This window comes from Heloderma suspectum, chromosome 2 (genome assembly GCF_057233095.1).
Source record: "Heloderma suspectum isolate Gila_16-S chromosome 2, 16-S_ref, whole genome shotgun sequence".
In the NCBI taxonomy this organism is placed as follows: Eukaryota; Metazoa; Chordata; class Lepidosauria; order Squamata; family Helodermatidae; genus Heloderma; species Heloderma suspectum.
This window is the reverse complement of record NC_139459.1, coordinates 85,722,215-85,737,834: the sequence shown is the minus strand read 5'-3', so window position 1 is coordinate 85,737,834 and position 15,620 is coordinate 85,722,215. Positions and strand designations below refer to the sequence as shown.

The window sequence follows — 15,620 nt, the reverse complement described above, 5'->3', positions numbered from 1 at the left end:
TCTCTCCTTGCTATTCTCTGGAACTCGGCATTCAGTTGGATATATCTTCCCCTTTCTCCCTTGCTTTTCGCTTCCCTTCTTTCCTCACCTACTTGTAAAGCCTCCTCAGACAGCCACTTGGCTTTCTTGCATTTCTTTTTCTTTGGGATGGATTTCGTTGCTGCCTCCTGAACAATGTTACGGACCTCCATCCATAGTTCCTCAGGCACTCTGTCTATCAGGTCTAATCCCTGAAAACTATTCCTCACCTCCACTGTATATTCATCAGGGATATGATTTAGGTCATACCTGAATGGTTGAGTGGTTTTCCCTACATTCTTCAATTTAAGCCGAAATTTTGCAACAAGAAGCTCATGATCTGAGCCACAGTCAGCTCCAGGTCTTGTTTTGACTGACTGTATAGAGCTTCTCCATCTCTGGCTGCAAAGGACATAATCAATCTGATTTCGATATTGACCATCTGGTGATGTCCATGTGTAGAGTCGCCTCTTGTGCTGTTGGAAAAGAGTGTTTGCTATGATCAGCATGTTCTCTTGGCAAAACTCTATTAGCTTTTGTCCTGCTTCATTTTGTACACCAAGGCCATGCTTGCCTGTTATCCCGGTGATTTCTTGACTTCCTACTTTAGCATTCCAATCCCCTATGATGAAGAGGACATCTTTTTTGGGTGTTAGTTCTAGAAGGTGTTGTAGGTCTTCATAGAATCGATCAACCTCAGCTTCTTCGGCATCAGTGGTTGGGGCATAGACTTGAATTACTGTGATGTTGAATGGTTTGCCTTGGATTCATACTGAGATCATTCTATCGTTTTTGAGATTGTACCCCAGTACTGCTTTTCCCACCCTTTTGTTGACTATGAGTACTACTCCATTTCTTCTAAGGGATTCTTGCCCACAGTAGTAGATATGATGGTCACCTGAATTAAATTCACCCATGCCTGTCCATTTGAGTTCGCTGATTCCCAAGATGTCGATGTTCAGTCTCGCCATCTCATGTTTGACCACCTCCAGCTTACCTTGATTCATTGATCTGACATTCCAAGTTCCTAGACAATATTGTTCTTTACAGCATCGGATTTTCTTTTCACCACCAGACACATCCACAGCTGAGTGTCCTTTCGGGTTTGGCCCAGCCGCTTCACTCTTTCTGGCGCTACTTGGAAATACCCTCTGCTCTTCCCCAGTAGTATATTGGACACCTTCCGACCTGAGGTGCTCATCTTCCGGCGTCATCTCTTTTCGCCTTGTGATACGTTCCATGGGGTTTTCTTGGCAAGAATACTGGAGTGGGTTGCCATTTCCTTCTCCAGTGGACCACATTTTGTCAGAACTCTCCGCCATGACCTGTCCATCTTGGGTGGCCCTGCACGGCATAGCTTATGGCTTCACTGAGTTATGCAAGCCCCTTCACCACAACAAGGCAGTAATCCATGAAGGGGATCGTACTTCCATATACCATATTTAAGAAGCTGCAGGAATGTGATGAATGAAGAGTGAAGCTGAAGGTTCACTCTTTACAAAACTCTATATAAGAATTTAAAGTTGGAGAGGTGTTTGATTATATAAGATACCACAAATTTTACAAAATGTTTTGCTATCTAGATGTAATTAATCTTGCTATCAGTTTATCATACTGCTTTTTTTTTCCTTTTGGGGGGAAAAGCCATAGAAATGGCAGAAAGACAAACAAGACATCCTTCAAGCATGGGTAGTGATAAAGCAAACACTTCTTAAACCACTTCCAGGAGTTGATGCCCCTTTGCTTGATAATGGGGTGACCCCTTTGTGGTCACCCCATTATCTTTGAAGCAATGAAGAACTGCATGAAAATTGGTAATATAGTGAGTTTTGACCCATACACAAAAGGAGTGTTTCTTTGGGGAAACCCAGCCTTAAAAATGGTGGGACAAAAATTAATTTGGCCAGCACAGATCAAATGTGAAGTACAGTCCACTAGAAACTCAAGAATTAATATTGTTTACAGGAGGTTTAGTAGATAAATTTGGACACCAAGCCTGAACAAGAAGCAAACACTAGAAGCTTATGAATTTGCTAAAGATGGAATTGGGACCACTCTTGCCATGACAGATGCCCCACCACTGGCTGAGGTTCTAAAAATCAGAAGACCTGCAACTTTCTCATATAGCCACCTAAATAAAACTTACATTTACACACCAAGTAGAATGTGGAGTCTAGCATATATATATTTCACAAAGAACTGGAAGCATCTCTTCAGACAATTTCTTCCTCTTATTTAGATTTGTGACTGTGATTAGTCCAACAAAAAAATTGATTAAACTAACTACTGAAATGTTTTCTATAATGGGTAGATCCAATAAATCAGAAGCCACAGTGATGCATGGGTTATGGAGTTGCCTTATGGTAACATCTTTCTGGTATGATGTTGGAAACCCACTAGGTTATGCAATTCTAGTTCTGGCTAATATTAACTTTAAGACAGTTATTCTAGGATATATTCTGGAGAACTGGGAAATATTTAAACATCAATGTAGTTTCCATTGAGTTAAGAGTGCACAAGGTACTGCTGGCCTGTAAGTCACTAATTCAAACAAACCTGAGTGACCTGAGAGGGCAATGTAGCACAGAAGTGGGCACCAAGTCACCTTAAGAAGAAATTGGAGACAATATCTTGAGGCATATGAAGATTTATCATTAGGGGGCCAAAGATATCATACAGCCCTCCATCCCCCCCCCCCATTTCCTTTATCTTATTTGTTCTTTTGCTTTGTCTTGTGTTATAATTATAGAAGTTGAGGGGCAGGGAGAGAGTTGGGGGAGGGTTAAAAAGAACAAAGTACCATAATGATTCATTTTTTAAAAAAAATCTTGATGAATCAGTCTCTCTCTCTCTCTCTCCCCCCCCCCCACTACAGTATATATCTCTGGACTTACAACTTTATTTGTACTGCCATTTCAGTGTACATAAGATAACATTATAGTATCAAAGCTCCACAGTTAAAAAAGTAAGTAAACTCCACATTTATTTGTATGATTTATTAATAGTCTCCAACTCGCATTTATATTAACAAGCAAGAGAGCTTTTCATTGTTACCTACCAGTGCATAGCCAATTTCAAGAGAGAAACTGGAAACCAGTAAAGCAGCTCCTGCCACAAACATGGGCTGCAGAGATCACAAAGATACACCCTCAAGTGAATCCAAATGTACTTAGAGAAGGCACAGTTCACATGGTAAAACATAAGGGAAACCTATGAGTTTCCACTTCTACAGTGTACTTATTTATTTTTACAACGTGTTAAAATTAATCAAATATTTATGTGCTGCTTTGTTAGATAGTCCACATGTTGGATTTACAGCCAAGGACTATAATGTATGTGTAGCTACATTATAAAATAACTCAGGGAGAATTTGTATTGCAGAAATGGCTATGAAATGTATGGACCAATTTTATCAACATACCAAAGCGTACAAATTCCAATCCCAATAAAATATTACAAATCATAATGTAAACGGTTAAATTATATAGGCATTCTTTTCAAAGATCCAAATGCTGCAATGAAAACAAAACACACACATATAAAATGTAACAAAACATAAATTACATTTCAAAGTCTGTACATGACTCATCTCACAAAACAGCATTAAACACACACACATTCTGTACAATATTGCTTATTTTTGGTCTTTAAAGATCTACAATCACTAAAAATATTTTTTTTAAACAAAGAAGGCTGTGTGTGTAGTTTTCTAGCACCATCTTATCGAAAAGCAAAATAAGTTTAAAATTCTTACTGATCAATGAGATCAATAAAATGTGCTAATGTATTTCTGGGCCCTTTATCAAAATTTGACCACAAACAGACAAAAGAGGTTGGCTTGTTAAGTTAGTGCATAGCCTACCCTGTCATTTCTTTTGGGTAGCAAATATATATTTCCTGCTAAAACATTTGTCAGACGTCCATTCATTTGCAAAAGAAATTAACTGATTTGTGCAGGAAAATGTTGCAATGCTCAGTTACTGAGAGAAATGCATGCATGTCATTCTGCTTTCTCACCTGAACTCTAGCTGTATTTCTAATTTAGAACATATTCTTACCTGTGTCTTATGCATATCTGAATAACATCCTTGCAAATCTATTGAATCAGTGAGATAAACAGGATGTGCATTACACACTGGGCACCTCTTCACATGCAGAACAACCCCCTGTGTCTTAGTGTGATTCAGCTCTTTTTCTGGTTCCTGATTTAACCAGAATTCATTAAAAAAAATTACAATCAGAGTTCAAGATATACATGATGTGCAATGCATTTCCACTATATGTTGCACAGCAACAGTATATTATAAAAGCAGCCTCCCTGCAAGGACTGCAATCAACCCTAGATTTAATAACAGCAATTTCATATCTTCACGTTTGCAAATACCTGCTAAAAAAGAAAAGTCCACAAACATGGTACGTCATTATTGCTTATTTTATGTGGTTTCAGATTCGTAGTTGTGGGTAAGAGTCTGAAGAAAACATTGATTATACAAGTCAAAACGACTATAGTCTCCAGCGTCCTGAAGAGATGTCCAGTTTTGTCTTTGTAATAAGGCAACATCCTAGGCTTCTGACTGAAACTCTGCCTCATCCATCTGAAGAGTGTCATTATCACCCAATAATTCTGTTTCAGGCACTGAGCCTTCCTCTTCTTCCTCTTCCTGGACCAGACTCTGAACAACATCTTCTGTCACATTGTGTACATCTTCTGTGCCTTCAGACAGCAGAGCAGCCCTGTCGGCCACAGAAGCATTGGAGGGGGCTGTTGTTACGTATCCTGTACTCGTGGAACCACTCCCACTATGATGAGATCCTGGTTTTGGAATCATCTGGGGAGCCATCTGTTGGGGAGCCATCTGCATTGGGATTTGGACAGGATAAAAATTTGGCAAATAGGCCCCATAGGCAGGCATTGGTTGGTAGCCATTGACAGGAATGTAGAGCTGAGGAGGTGGGACCATTGGTCGTATCTGTCCTTTCATTGGTATGAACTGTGGCTGAGGGAAAGCTTGTGTTTTCTGCTTTGGTCCAACATATCTCGTGTTGCTGACATTACTCACAGGGCTTGTGCTGAGGGAACTGGTTTGTGTGGTATTGCTTGCACCAGAGGTTTGTGCAGAACTGTTGTAATTAGACAGGTTTCCCCATGTTCGCAGTCTGTTGTGGATGTCTTTAAATCTTGGTCTTCTGTTGGGAAATTCATTCCAACATTCTAACATCAATGAGTACATCCATGCAGGGCAGTCATCAGGACATGGCAAAACCTGCCGATTTCTTATCATCTCAATGACATCTTGGTTGGAATAGCCACAGTAAGGCTGCAAGCCATAGCTGAAGATCTCCCACAACACCACTCCATATGACCAGATGTCTGAATCAATGGAAAACTTGCCATACATGATCGCCTCGGGGGACATCCATCGTATAGGGAGCGGATTATTGCCCATGAGTTTATAGTAGTCAGCAGAATAAACCTCCCTGAAAAGACCTAAATCAGATATTTTTACACTGAGTTTGTCAAACACCAGTACATTTCGAGTGGCCAAGTCTTTGTGCACAACATGGTGGCTTGAGAGGTATTCCATTCCTGCTGCTATCTGAGTCACAATATGAAAAAAATCAGCTGGCTCCAACGTAGACTTCACTGTCTTGTCATCATCGGTGCTGCCAACATCAGAGTGAGGGGATCTCATAACTAAAAACTCATGGAGATCGCTATGGGAACAATAGCTAAAAATCATACTGATGGGCTGTTCTTTGGTCACTATTCCCAGTAAGCAAACTATATTTGGGTGCTGTAATCTTGACCTCATCATTGCTTCATGTTTAAATTCTTCTCGGAGGCTTAGGTCTGCTTTATCCTTCAGTGTTTTGATGGCCACTGTTTGTGTTTGCTCTCCTGGAGTTGTACCAAACAGGTGACCCTTATAAACTTTTCCGAACTTTTCTTCACCTAACTCTTCCATAAATCTCACAGTGGAGAGACTGATCTCTTTTAGTTTAGTCTGAAAGTAAAGAGACAAAATGTCTTATTGTTTCAAATTAACAGAAAGCATACAAATTGTTAGAAGGTTCCCTCAAGAAAAAAGCTTTGGATCAAAGTGCACTTTCAACTTATGTTAATTCGTCTCACTTGGGGTTTTTTTCCAACTCAAATAATAAAATATTTCAGATCAGAGTATTTCAACTGACCAATGCAGCATGCAGAACAGACCACTATTCTTTTCATAAACAAGATAGGATGCCCACCTATCATAGAGCCTATAGCAGCAGTTTTCCTGCACTGGAAAGAGGTTGGACTAGATGACTTTGGAAGTCCCCTCCAACTCTACGATTCTGAGGACTATCAGCTTTTCATGTTAAAAAAAATGTTGATGTTACTCTTCCACAAAATGCTCATTATACTTCCCTTAGAAGTCAGAAGCACTGGCCTCTGAAGTCATAAGTTTGAAAGGATATCAAAGCATTTTATGGATTGATTTGATTTGATTTGCACCCTGCCTTTCTACCAAAAAATGGCATTTCAGGTGGCTGGTGACATGGAGTAATGAACTTGGATGTGTACCTAACTCAAGTCAAAAGTAAAGGCTTTGGTTACATTCCATATCAAAGCAGCTGAAATTTGCAGTTTCTTTCACAACGCTTTTACTGCCTTGGTATTTTTCTGCACCTGGGCTTCGGTCAAACAACTGAGAAAGCAGTAAATGGCAGGAACACACTGGAAGACTGTGATACAGCCAATAGATTTCAGTTTGAACATCTAGTTACTGAAGACTTTAAAATCACTGGTTGTGTTGAATAAACATGGTGCGTGCGTTTTTAAATTATACCTGTTTATGCTGATTAATGAGAGGCATTTCCATGTCCTGGCTAGGAGATGCCATCAGCTGCCGACGCTGTGGAGTAGTAGCAGATGCCTTCTGCTTGTTTCTGCACATGCACACCAAGAAGAAAAGGCAGGCAATAACCAAAGGAATGGCTATGCTGGGAACAAGGATGTAGAGGATCCCCATTTTGCTGCTGTCACGTGGACCTATTTAGATTAAAGTATTTCACGTTTTCAGATGGTGCAAACATTCAAGATGCAAACACAAAATACAACTAGCATTAAGAGATTAAACTTAAGTTCACATAAACACACTTGTAGGGAGAAGAAAAATTGCATTAATCAATATTCCCAAGTCTAAATGATGACTATGATTCAAAGGAGTTGGTACTCAAAAGAAATACAAGATGTACAGATCCAACCAGTTTGTGCTCCTGATATTCACTGGCCATAGATACATAAACCTCTTTAAATGGACTTTCCAAATACTTTTAAATGGACCTTTCCAAATCCCTTTAAATGGAATTTCCAAATTCCCAAGTAAAGAACAATGTATTTGCTTATGACAGGGCTGGGCAACCTCTGGAGGCCTGGGGGCCATTTTTGACCCCAGGATCCCCAGTGCAGGGTGCAGTTTGCAGGGTGCCCCCCCGACCTGCTGAAATTGTGAGTTTGCTGCTGAAGTTTAGTGGCAAACCACTCTGTAGCCACTACAGATGCCTCCCCCTGCAAAAAAATATTTTCTTAAAGTATTTGAGGGGGGACAACAGGGGGTGGTAGAGCCTGCAATGCGGGGGGGGGGGGCACAGAGATTATGATCTGAAAACGTATCAGGGACTAAGCCCCACTGAATGCAATGGGACTTACTTCCACGTAAACATGCTGTTAAAATATAATTCAACAAGCACTTCTATGGACTGCTTTAAATAGGGCACAATACTAAACCACTGCCTTATCAAGGTCTAGGGCTTTGCTCCTGGTACTGGAGTCTGATGTGTGCAGAACTTTTGCACCCACAAGGACTACCCCATTCATTTCAATAGAAAAGGCAGCAGCTTCATATGCACATCCCGAATTAATTCTCCACTGAAGTAAATAAGGCAGGCTGCACTAGAGCATCCTCAGCACTTATTCACAAACACAACAAATGAACACAAATACAGTAACCAGCAATTACGCATTTCTATAGTTTAACCTTGTAACTTATCAGTGATTCCTGTTACGCACTAAATCCAAACTCATTTGCTGTCCTAAACTATAACAGTAGGAATCCAAATCTCAAAATTTAAGGCTTGAGATAAACGTATGATAGTCGGTGACCCTCATTAAAAAGCCAAATTGTAAAAAAGTACTCCCTATGAAAACTGTATAAAATTCACAGAAAACCAATTAATTTATCTGTTAAGCAAAATCATGTGTTACAGTCCTTGGATCATGTTTAGTTTAGTTTAATAGTTATAGCCTGCTTTAATGAAAAAACAATGAAAGCAGCTCACAGAAAAACAGGGAAATACAATCCGACAAAAATAAAAGCAAAGTTAAAAACAACAAATGACTAATAATAAAATAGCAGCAATTAAAATATTAATATGCAGTAGTACATCAGGATGAGGAATTATTCAAAAACATTATCCAATTCCCACCTGACATCTGAGGTAGTACCATCTAGGAAGACCCCTCACATCATATTGCTGTGAAGCTCATCCCTTTATAACAATTTTGTTGTTGTTCAGTCGTTCAGTCGTGTCCGACTCTTCGTGACCCCATGGACCATAGCACGCCAGGCCTTCCTGTCCTGCGCTCTCTCCCGGAGCGTGCTCAAGTTCATATTCATTGCATCCATGATGCTATCTAGCCATCTCATCCTCTGCCGTCCCCTTCTCCTTTTGCCTTCAGTCTTTCCCAGCATCAGGGTCTTTTCCAGGGAGTTTTCTCTTCGCATTAGGTGGCCAAAATATTGGAGCTTCACCTTCATTATCTGTCCTTCCAATGAGCACTCAGGGTTGATTTCCTTTAGGATGGACTGATGTGACCTCCTTGCAGTCCAGGGGACTCGTAAGAGTCTTCTCCAGCACCACAGTTCGAAAGCATCAATTCTTCGGCGCTCAGCCTTCCTTATAGTCCAGCTCTCACAGCCATACATCACTACTGGGAAAACCATAGCTTTGATTAGACGGACCTTTGTCGGCAAGGTGATGTCTCTGCTCCTTACTATGCTGTCTAGGTTTGCCATAGCTTTCCTCCCAAGGAGCAAGCGTCTTTTAATTTCATGGCTACAGTCACCGTCTGCGGTGATCTTGGAGCCGAAGAAAGTAAAATCTGTCACTGCTTCCATTTCTTCCCCTTCTATATGCCAGGAAGTGATAGGGCCAGATGACATGATCTTAGTTTTTTTAATGTTGAGTTTCAAACCAGCTTTTGCACTCTCCTCTTTCACCCTCAACAAGAGGCTCTTGAGATCCTCTTCGCTTTCTGCCATTAGGGTGGTATCGTCTGCATATCGGAGGTTGTTGATAATTCTCCCGGCAATCTTAATTCCGACCTCTGATTCATCCAACCCGGCATTTCTCATGATGTACTCTGCATATAAGTTAAATAAGCAGGGTGACAATATGCAGCCTTGTCATACTCCTTTCCCAATTTTGAACCAATCGGTTGTTCCATGTCTGGTTCTTACTGTTGCTTCTTGACCCTCGTACAGGTTTCTCAGGAGACAGGTAAGGTAGTCTAGTACTCCCATCACTTTAAGAATTTGCCACAGTTTGTTGTGATCCACACAATCAAAGGCTTTAGCGTAGTCACTGAAGCAGAAATAGACGTTTTTCTGGAATTCTCTTGCTTTCTCCATGATGCAGCGAATGTTGGCGATTTGATCTCTAGTTCCTCTGCCTCTTCTAAACCCAGCTTGTACTTCCGGTAGTTCTCGGTTCGCATACTGCTGAAGCCTAGCTTGTAGGATTTTGAGCATCACCTTGCTGGCATGTGAAATGAGCGCAATTGTAAGGTAGTTTGAACACTCTTTGGCGTTGCCCTTCTTTGGAATTGGAATGTGAACTGACCTTTTCCAGTCTTGTGGCCACTGTTGAGTGTTCCAGATTTGTTGGCATATTGAATGCAGCACTTTAACAGCATCATCTTTTAGGATTTTAAATAGTTCAGCTGGAATACTGTCATCTCCGCTAGCTTTGTTGTTACTAATGCTTCCTAAGGCCCACTTGACTTCACTCTCTAGGATGTCCGGCTCAAGTTCAGTGACCGCACTATCATGGCTATCAGGGACACTCAGATCTTTCCTGTATAGTTCTTCTGTGTATTCTTGCCACCTCTTCTTAATCTCATCTGCTTCTGTTAGGTCCCTGCCTTCTTTGTCCTTTATCATGCCCGTCTTTGCACAAAACGTTCCCTTGAGATCTCCGATTTTCTTGAAGAGATCTCTAGTCTTTCCCATTCTGTTGTTTTCCTTGATTTCTTTGCATTGTTCATTTAAGAAGGCCTTCTTGTCTCTCCTTGCTATTCTCTGGAACTCTGCATTCAGTTGGGTATATCTTCCCCTTTCTCCCTTGCTTTTCGCTTCCCTTCTTTCCTCAACTACTTGTAAAGCCTCATCAGACAGCCACTTGGCTTTCTTGCATTTCTTTTTCTTTGGGACGGATTTCGTTGCTGCCTCCTGAACAATGTTACGGACCTTCGTCCATAGTTCCTCAGGCACTCTGTCTATCAGGTCTAATCCCTGAAATCTACTCCTCACCTCCACTGTATATTCATCAGGGATATGATTTAGGTCATACCTGAACGGTTTAGTGGTTTTCCCGATGTTCTTCAATTTAAGCCGAAATTTTGCAAGAAGCAGCTCATAATCTGAGCCACAGTCAACTCCAGGTCTTGTTTTTACTGACTGTATAGAGCTTCTCCATCTTTGGCTGCAAAGGACATAATCAATCTGATTTCGATATTGACCATCTGGTGATGTCCATGTGTAGAGTCGCCTCTTGTGCTGTTGGAAAAGAGTGTTTGCTATGATCAGCATGTTCTCTTGGCAAAACTCTATTAGCTTTTGTCCTGCTTCATTTTGTACACCAAGGCCATGCCTGCCTGTTATCCCGGTGATTTCTTGACTTCCTACTTTAGCATTCCAATTCCCTATGATGAAGAGGACATCTTTTTTGGGTGTTAGTTCTAGAAGGTGTTGTAGGTCTTCATAGAACCGATCAACCTCAGCTTCTTCGGCCTCAGTGGTTGGGGCATAGACTTGAATTACTGTGATGTTGAATGGTTTGCCTTGGATTCGTACTGAGATCATTCTATCATTTTTAAGATTGTACCCCAGTACTGCTTTTCCCACCCTTTTGTTGACTATGAGTGCTACTCCATTTCTTCTAAGGGATTCTTGCCCACAACAGTAGATATGATGGTCACCTGAATTAAATTCGCCCCTGCCTGTCCATTTTAGTTCGCTGATTCCCAAGATGTCGATGTTCAATCTTGCCATCTCATGTTTGACCACCTCCAGCTTACCTTGATTCATTGATCTGACATTCCAAGTTCCTAGACAATATTGTTCTTTACAGCATCGGATTTTCTTTTCACCACCAGACACATCCACAGCTGAGTGTCCTTTCGGGTTTGGCCCAGCCGCTTCACTCTTTCTGGCGCTACTTGGAAATACCCTCTGCTCTTCCCCAGTAGCATACTGGACACCTTCCGACCTGAGGAGCTCATCTTCCGGCGTCATATCTTTTAGCCTTGTGATACGTTCCATGGGGTTTTCTTGGCAAGAATACTGGAGTGGGTTGCCATTTCCTTCTCCAGTGGACCATATTTTGTCAGAACCCTCTGCCATGACCTGTCCGTCTTGGGTGGCCCTGCACAGCATAGCTTATGGCTTCACTGAGTTACGCAAGCCCCTTCGCCACAACAAGGCAGTGATCCATGATATAACAATTTAGTGTGGCTCAAAAATGTGTATTATTGGTACTTGTTTGAGATGGGCACCAAGCTTCCACTTATCCAAGGCATTTGTAAGATGAAATTTTAGAATATACTCCCAAATATAAAATTCTGCACCCACATGCAGAACATTTTTAAAGGACATTCATAGTGCAAGCTACCAACCGTGTCCTGCTTCAGACATAATGTTAAGCTATCAACCTGGTGTCTTCCAGATGTTTTGGATGACAACTCCCAGAATTCCTCACCATTGGCCATGCTGGTTGGGGCTGATAGAAGTTTACGTCTGAAATATCTGGAGGGCACCGGGTTGCCATAGTCTAGCATTGCAAAAAGATGTCTCTGGCTTGCAAGCTCCCCCCTCCCCTCTTCTGGGGCAGCCACATTGAGGGGATTAGAAGCATCCACTTCCTGAATTAAGCTTACTGGAATTTCACATGAGATCTGTACTGGGAGCTCTGATTAGTTTAAACTTGTCAGGGCTGGGCCTTGGAGAGTCAGGAGCCTGGAAGTTGGTGACAAGATCGAACAGCAATCAAGATCTAGAGCACAAACCAGGAGTTGGAACTGAAGAGCAGTCAGGACCAGAGGACTAACCAAGACACAGTTCCACAGAATAAGCCAGAAGACAGAACCAACAGTGAAACCAGAAATGCAGGACACAGTAGAGCTTAGGTAGACCTTCTGCTCAAGCAAGGCTCAGCTGGAAAAGGAAATCCTTTATACCTCTTCCTGCCCAGGAGAGGCCAATGGCTAGCCTGGGTGGAACAAGCTCTTTCATGAGAAGGTGCAACTACGTGGTTCACTAGATGGGGTAGTGGTCAGCCATTCCCGACAAAACTGACAGAAACCACAGTTTGATCCTGGTTTGTCCCAATAAACCAGGCTTTCCCAATAAACCTGGTGCCCTCCGGATGTTTTGGAAATCATCTCCCACCAGCACCAGACAACATGGCTGATGGTCAGGAATACTGAGAGTTGTAGTCCAAAATATTTGAACGGCACCAAGTTGGGGAAGGTGGAAATAAACCATAGTTTAAACTAATCACAGCTTGTCCTTGTCAGATGTTAGGTTAAAAGGAGTACTGGATGTTTTTAATTGCCTCACCACCACACCGGAGGACTGGAGTGGAGGGGGTAATGTGTGAGCCCAAGGCTCACTAAGGGTCATTCCTGCAGCACTTAAACAATGGCTTGCATTATGTCTGAACTGGGCAAGCATCTGCATAGTCTAAACCAAAGCAATTTATTTTTGAAAGGAAGGCCCACAAGTGTTTCCATAACCTCTTACCCTGCAACTTCTACCTATTTCTTTTTTTCAGTTTAGAACCCATCACATTCAAGACAGACTCAAGGTGTCAAGTAATAATTGAAAAATATAAAAATCCAATGAATACATACAGAATATGTTGCTGTTGTGCTAGATGTCAAGAGTACCAAAGCATATTCATCCATACCATGTATAAATAAACAGAGCAAAAGAGGAGGCTGTCTTCCTCTCGCAGGGTTGGACTTGATGGTCTTATAGGCCCCTTCCAACCCTACTACTATTCTATGATCCTGTGATTTCAGTGCTAGGGAGCTGTAAATCAAGCCTCGTTCTTATTTCTCCTCTCCTAGGAATCTTACAAGTCTGGTAGTTCTGTCTCTTCCCAGTCCCACTTTTTTACCTTGGATAAAGTCCCTGGATTAGGGTGTGCTACTTAGATGAAACATCTCACTCTGCTAGGCAGAGGGCCAGGTGAAATATCTCTGCCCATGCATGATCAGCAAGGTTAAAATTGGGGTGGCTGAACAATTGTTTTCTTGACTCAGAGAAAATCATTAGGCAAACTTGTTGTCCCACACTGCAAACTTGCATGATTTCTCCAGTGCTTGGCCTCATTTTCCTCAAACCGAAGGACAACAGCAACAATCTAGACCACTGGCTCCATGCACCTAAATCCCACTGGCTTCAGCGTCCATGAATAAACAATGCATTAATAGGAAATAACAGCATTTTGGATTAATTTCAGTTAGAAAAGTATAACAAAAAAGGCCCTTAAGAGTGATTCACTTTATAGCTATTTTTACTACAAACACTCTAGAAGCAGGGAAAAAAATCAATACATACTACAAGAAGGTACTTCACACAGTTCCATGCGTACGTTTTTGTTTTGAGTAAAACACCAGGGACCTTCCATCTGGCTTCCAGGATTGCGACAGTATGCATGTCCCCCTCCAAGCTCTGGAAATTCTGTGCTTGTCAAGTCATGGGAATGAGGATGTTGAGAGTCCCAGTACTGACAATTGTGGCCGGACTTTGTGACACTAACAGTCCCTCTATAATCTACTCCAGAGCCATTGTAACACTGGTGATCTGCAAGAAGTGATTTTGCAAAAGATACATGATTAATAGGAAGCAATCATCCCATCTCCCTTGAAAAATACTTTCATATGCCCAGTAAATCTAATATTTGGCTACCCATACATGATAGGATGTAAGGTAAAGGCAAATCCAGAGAATGATGCAGTGCAGTACTCTGCGTATAAACCATTCTTAGCAAACTCATCTGCTTCAACATGATTTAAGTCTCTGTTTTATATAACACCCATCTGGTTCTATGTAAGATTAACTGCTTGATCCCAAAATGAAAGATGTCGAAAAGGCCTGAGCTTGCAAAGACAACCTAGAATAACCCAGCATGTATGACTTTCCTATCAGCTATACCAATACAGAAGCAATTCAGAAACCAAATAGATTACTTTGGCAAGATGGGCCTCTCCCTGTATGAACCTACACGGTCCCTGAGGTCAGCTTCAGAGGCCCTTCACTGTGTGTCCCCTCCAAGAGAAGCTTGGCATGTGTGTGTGTGGGGGGGGTGTCAGTATGGCAACGGGCCTTTTCTGTGATATCCCCATGCTTGTGGAATGTTCTCCTCAAGGAAGTTTGTCTGGAGCTGACACTCATCTTCTTGGCCAAAAGCAAAGATGTATTTATTTTCTCAGGCATTCGGACATTAGTTATGGCGCAGTTGCAGGCTGCTTTTGTGGTGATCATTCTAGGCTGTGAGTGGCAGCAGATTTTGTGTATTTGTAGATGAACACTTTTCATATTGTATTGTTTTTAGACTGTGTTTGTATGGTATTTATTTTTATTTGTATTACTGGGTGAATTAAACTTGCAACTTTCAATCTCCCAAGCACTGTTCGTTATTTTAATTCTCTATCTGGTTTTGCTTTACTTCCCTAAACATAGAACTGTTCCGGTTTCATAATATTTATATATCCCATTAAAAATTGCTCCATTTGGACAAGGTGATCTGTACTGGCAGACCTGCTGCCTCTCGTGTGTTATTCCTTGGGCAGAGAAAATCCCTTTCCAGAGATTTTAGGCCTTCACTTTTCCACCAGGCCTATTCCATGGTGGATTCCTAACACTGCAGCAAGTACTTTGCAGCAGCGTAAAGGTTATGCCAGAGTATCCTGTATACACTACATTTTACTGAAAACAACAAAGCTGAACGCAGTTAGTATGTGTGAGGGCAGCCCTTCCTACCAGGGAGGTCTGGCAGTTACTCAGGTGCCTGGGGCAGAATCTGCATTCTTCTGGCAGTAACCGTTTACATCATACAGACGGAGGCTGTAGAAGAGAGATCTGACATCTGCTGTTCTTCTTTCTCACCACCACATGGCAACCCCTTCCAAGTAAGCCCCAAGCAGTCAAGAAAGAGAAAAAGCCAAATGCAATATAATGTGTTTTTGCACCATGGAGGAATACACATGGAAAAACATTACACTGGAATGACAAATCCATGCTGATCGTACAGGAAAGATTTGCAGTCAGGAA

The 15,620-nt window shown here is 41.7% G+C and overlaps 1 protein-coding gene across 1 annotated transcript in view; it reads right to left on the bottom strand.

Annotated features, from left to right (window-relative positions):
* Positions 1–2,977: 2,977 nt before the first annotated feature.
* The window catches only part of ROR2 (ROR family WNT receptor 2), a 178,148-nt gene continuing 165,505 nt past the window's right edge, over positions 2,978–15,620 (bottom strand). Inside the window, exons 7-9 of the mRNA XM_084834028.1 lie at positions 13,905–14,150; positions 6,849–7,051; positions 2,978–6,023 (exon numbers count right to left, since the gene is read on the bottom strand). Of these exons, the coding sequence (XP_084690154.1) occupies positions 4,581–6,023; positions 6,849–7,051; positions 13,905–14,150 (1,892 nt within the window). The 3' untranslated portion in view covers positions 2,978–4,580. The remainder of the gene's footprint in view (positions 6,024–6,848; positions 7,052–13,904; positions 14,151–15,620) is intronic.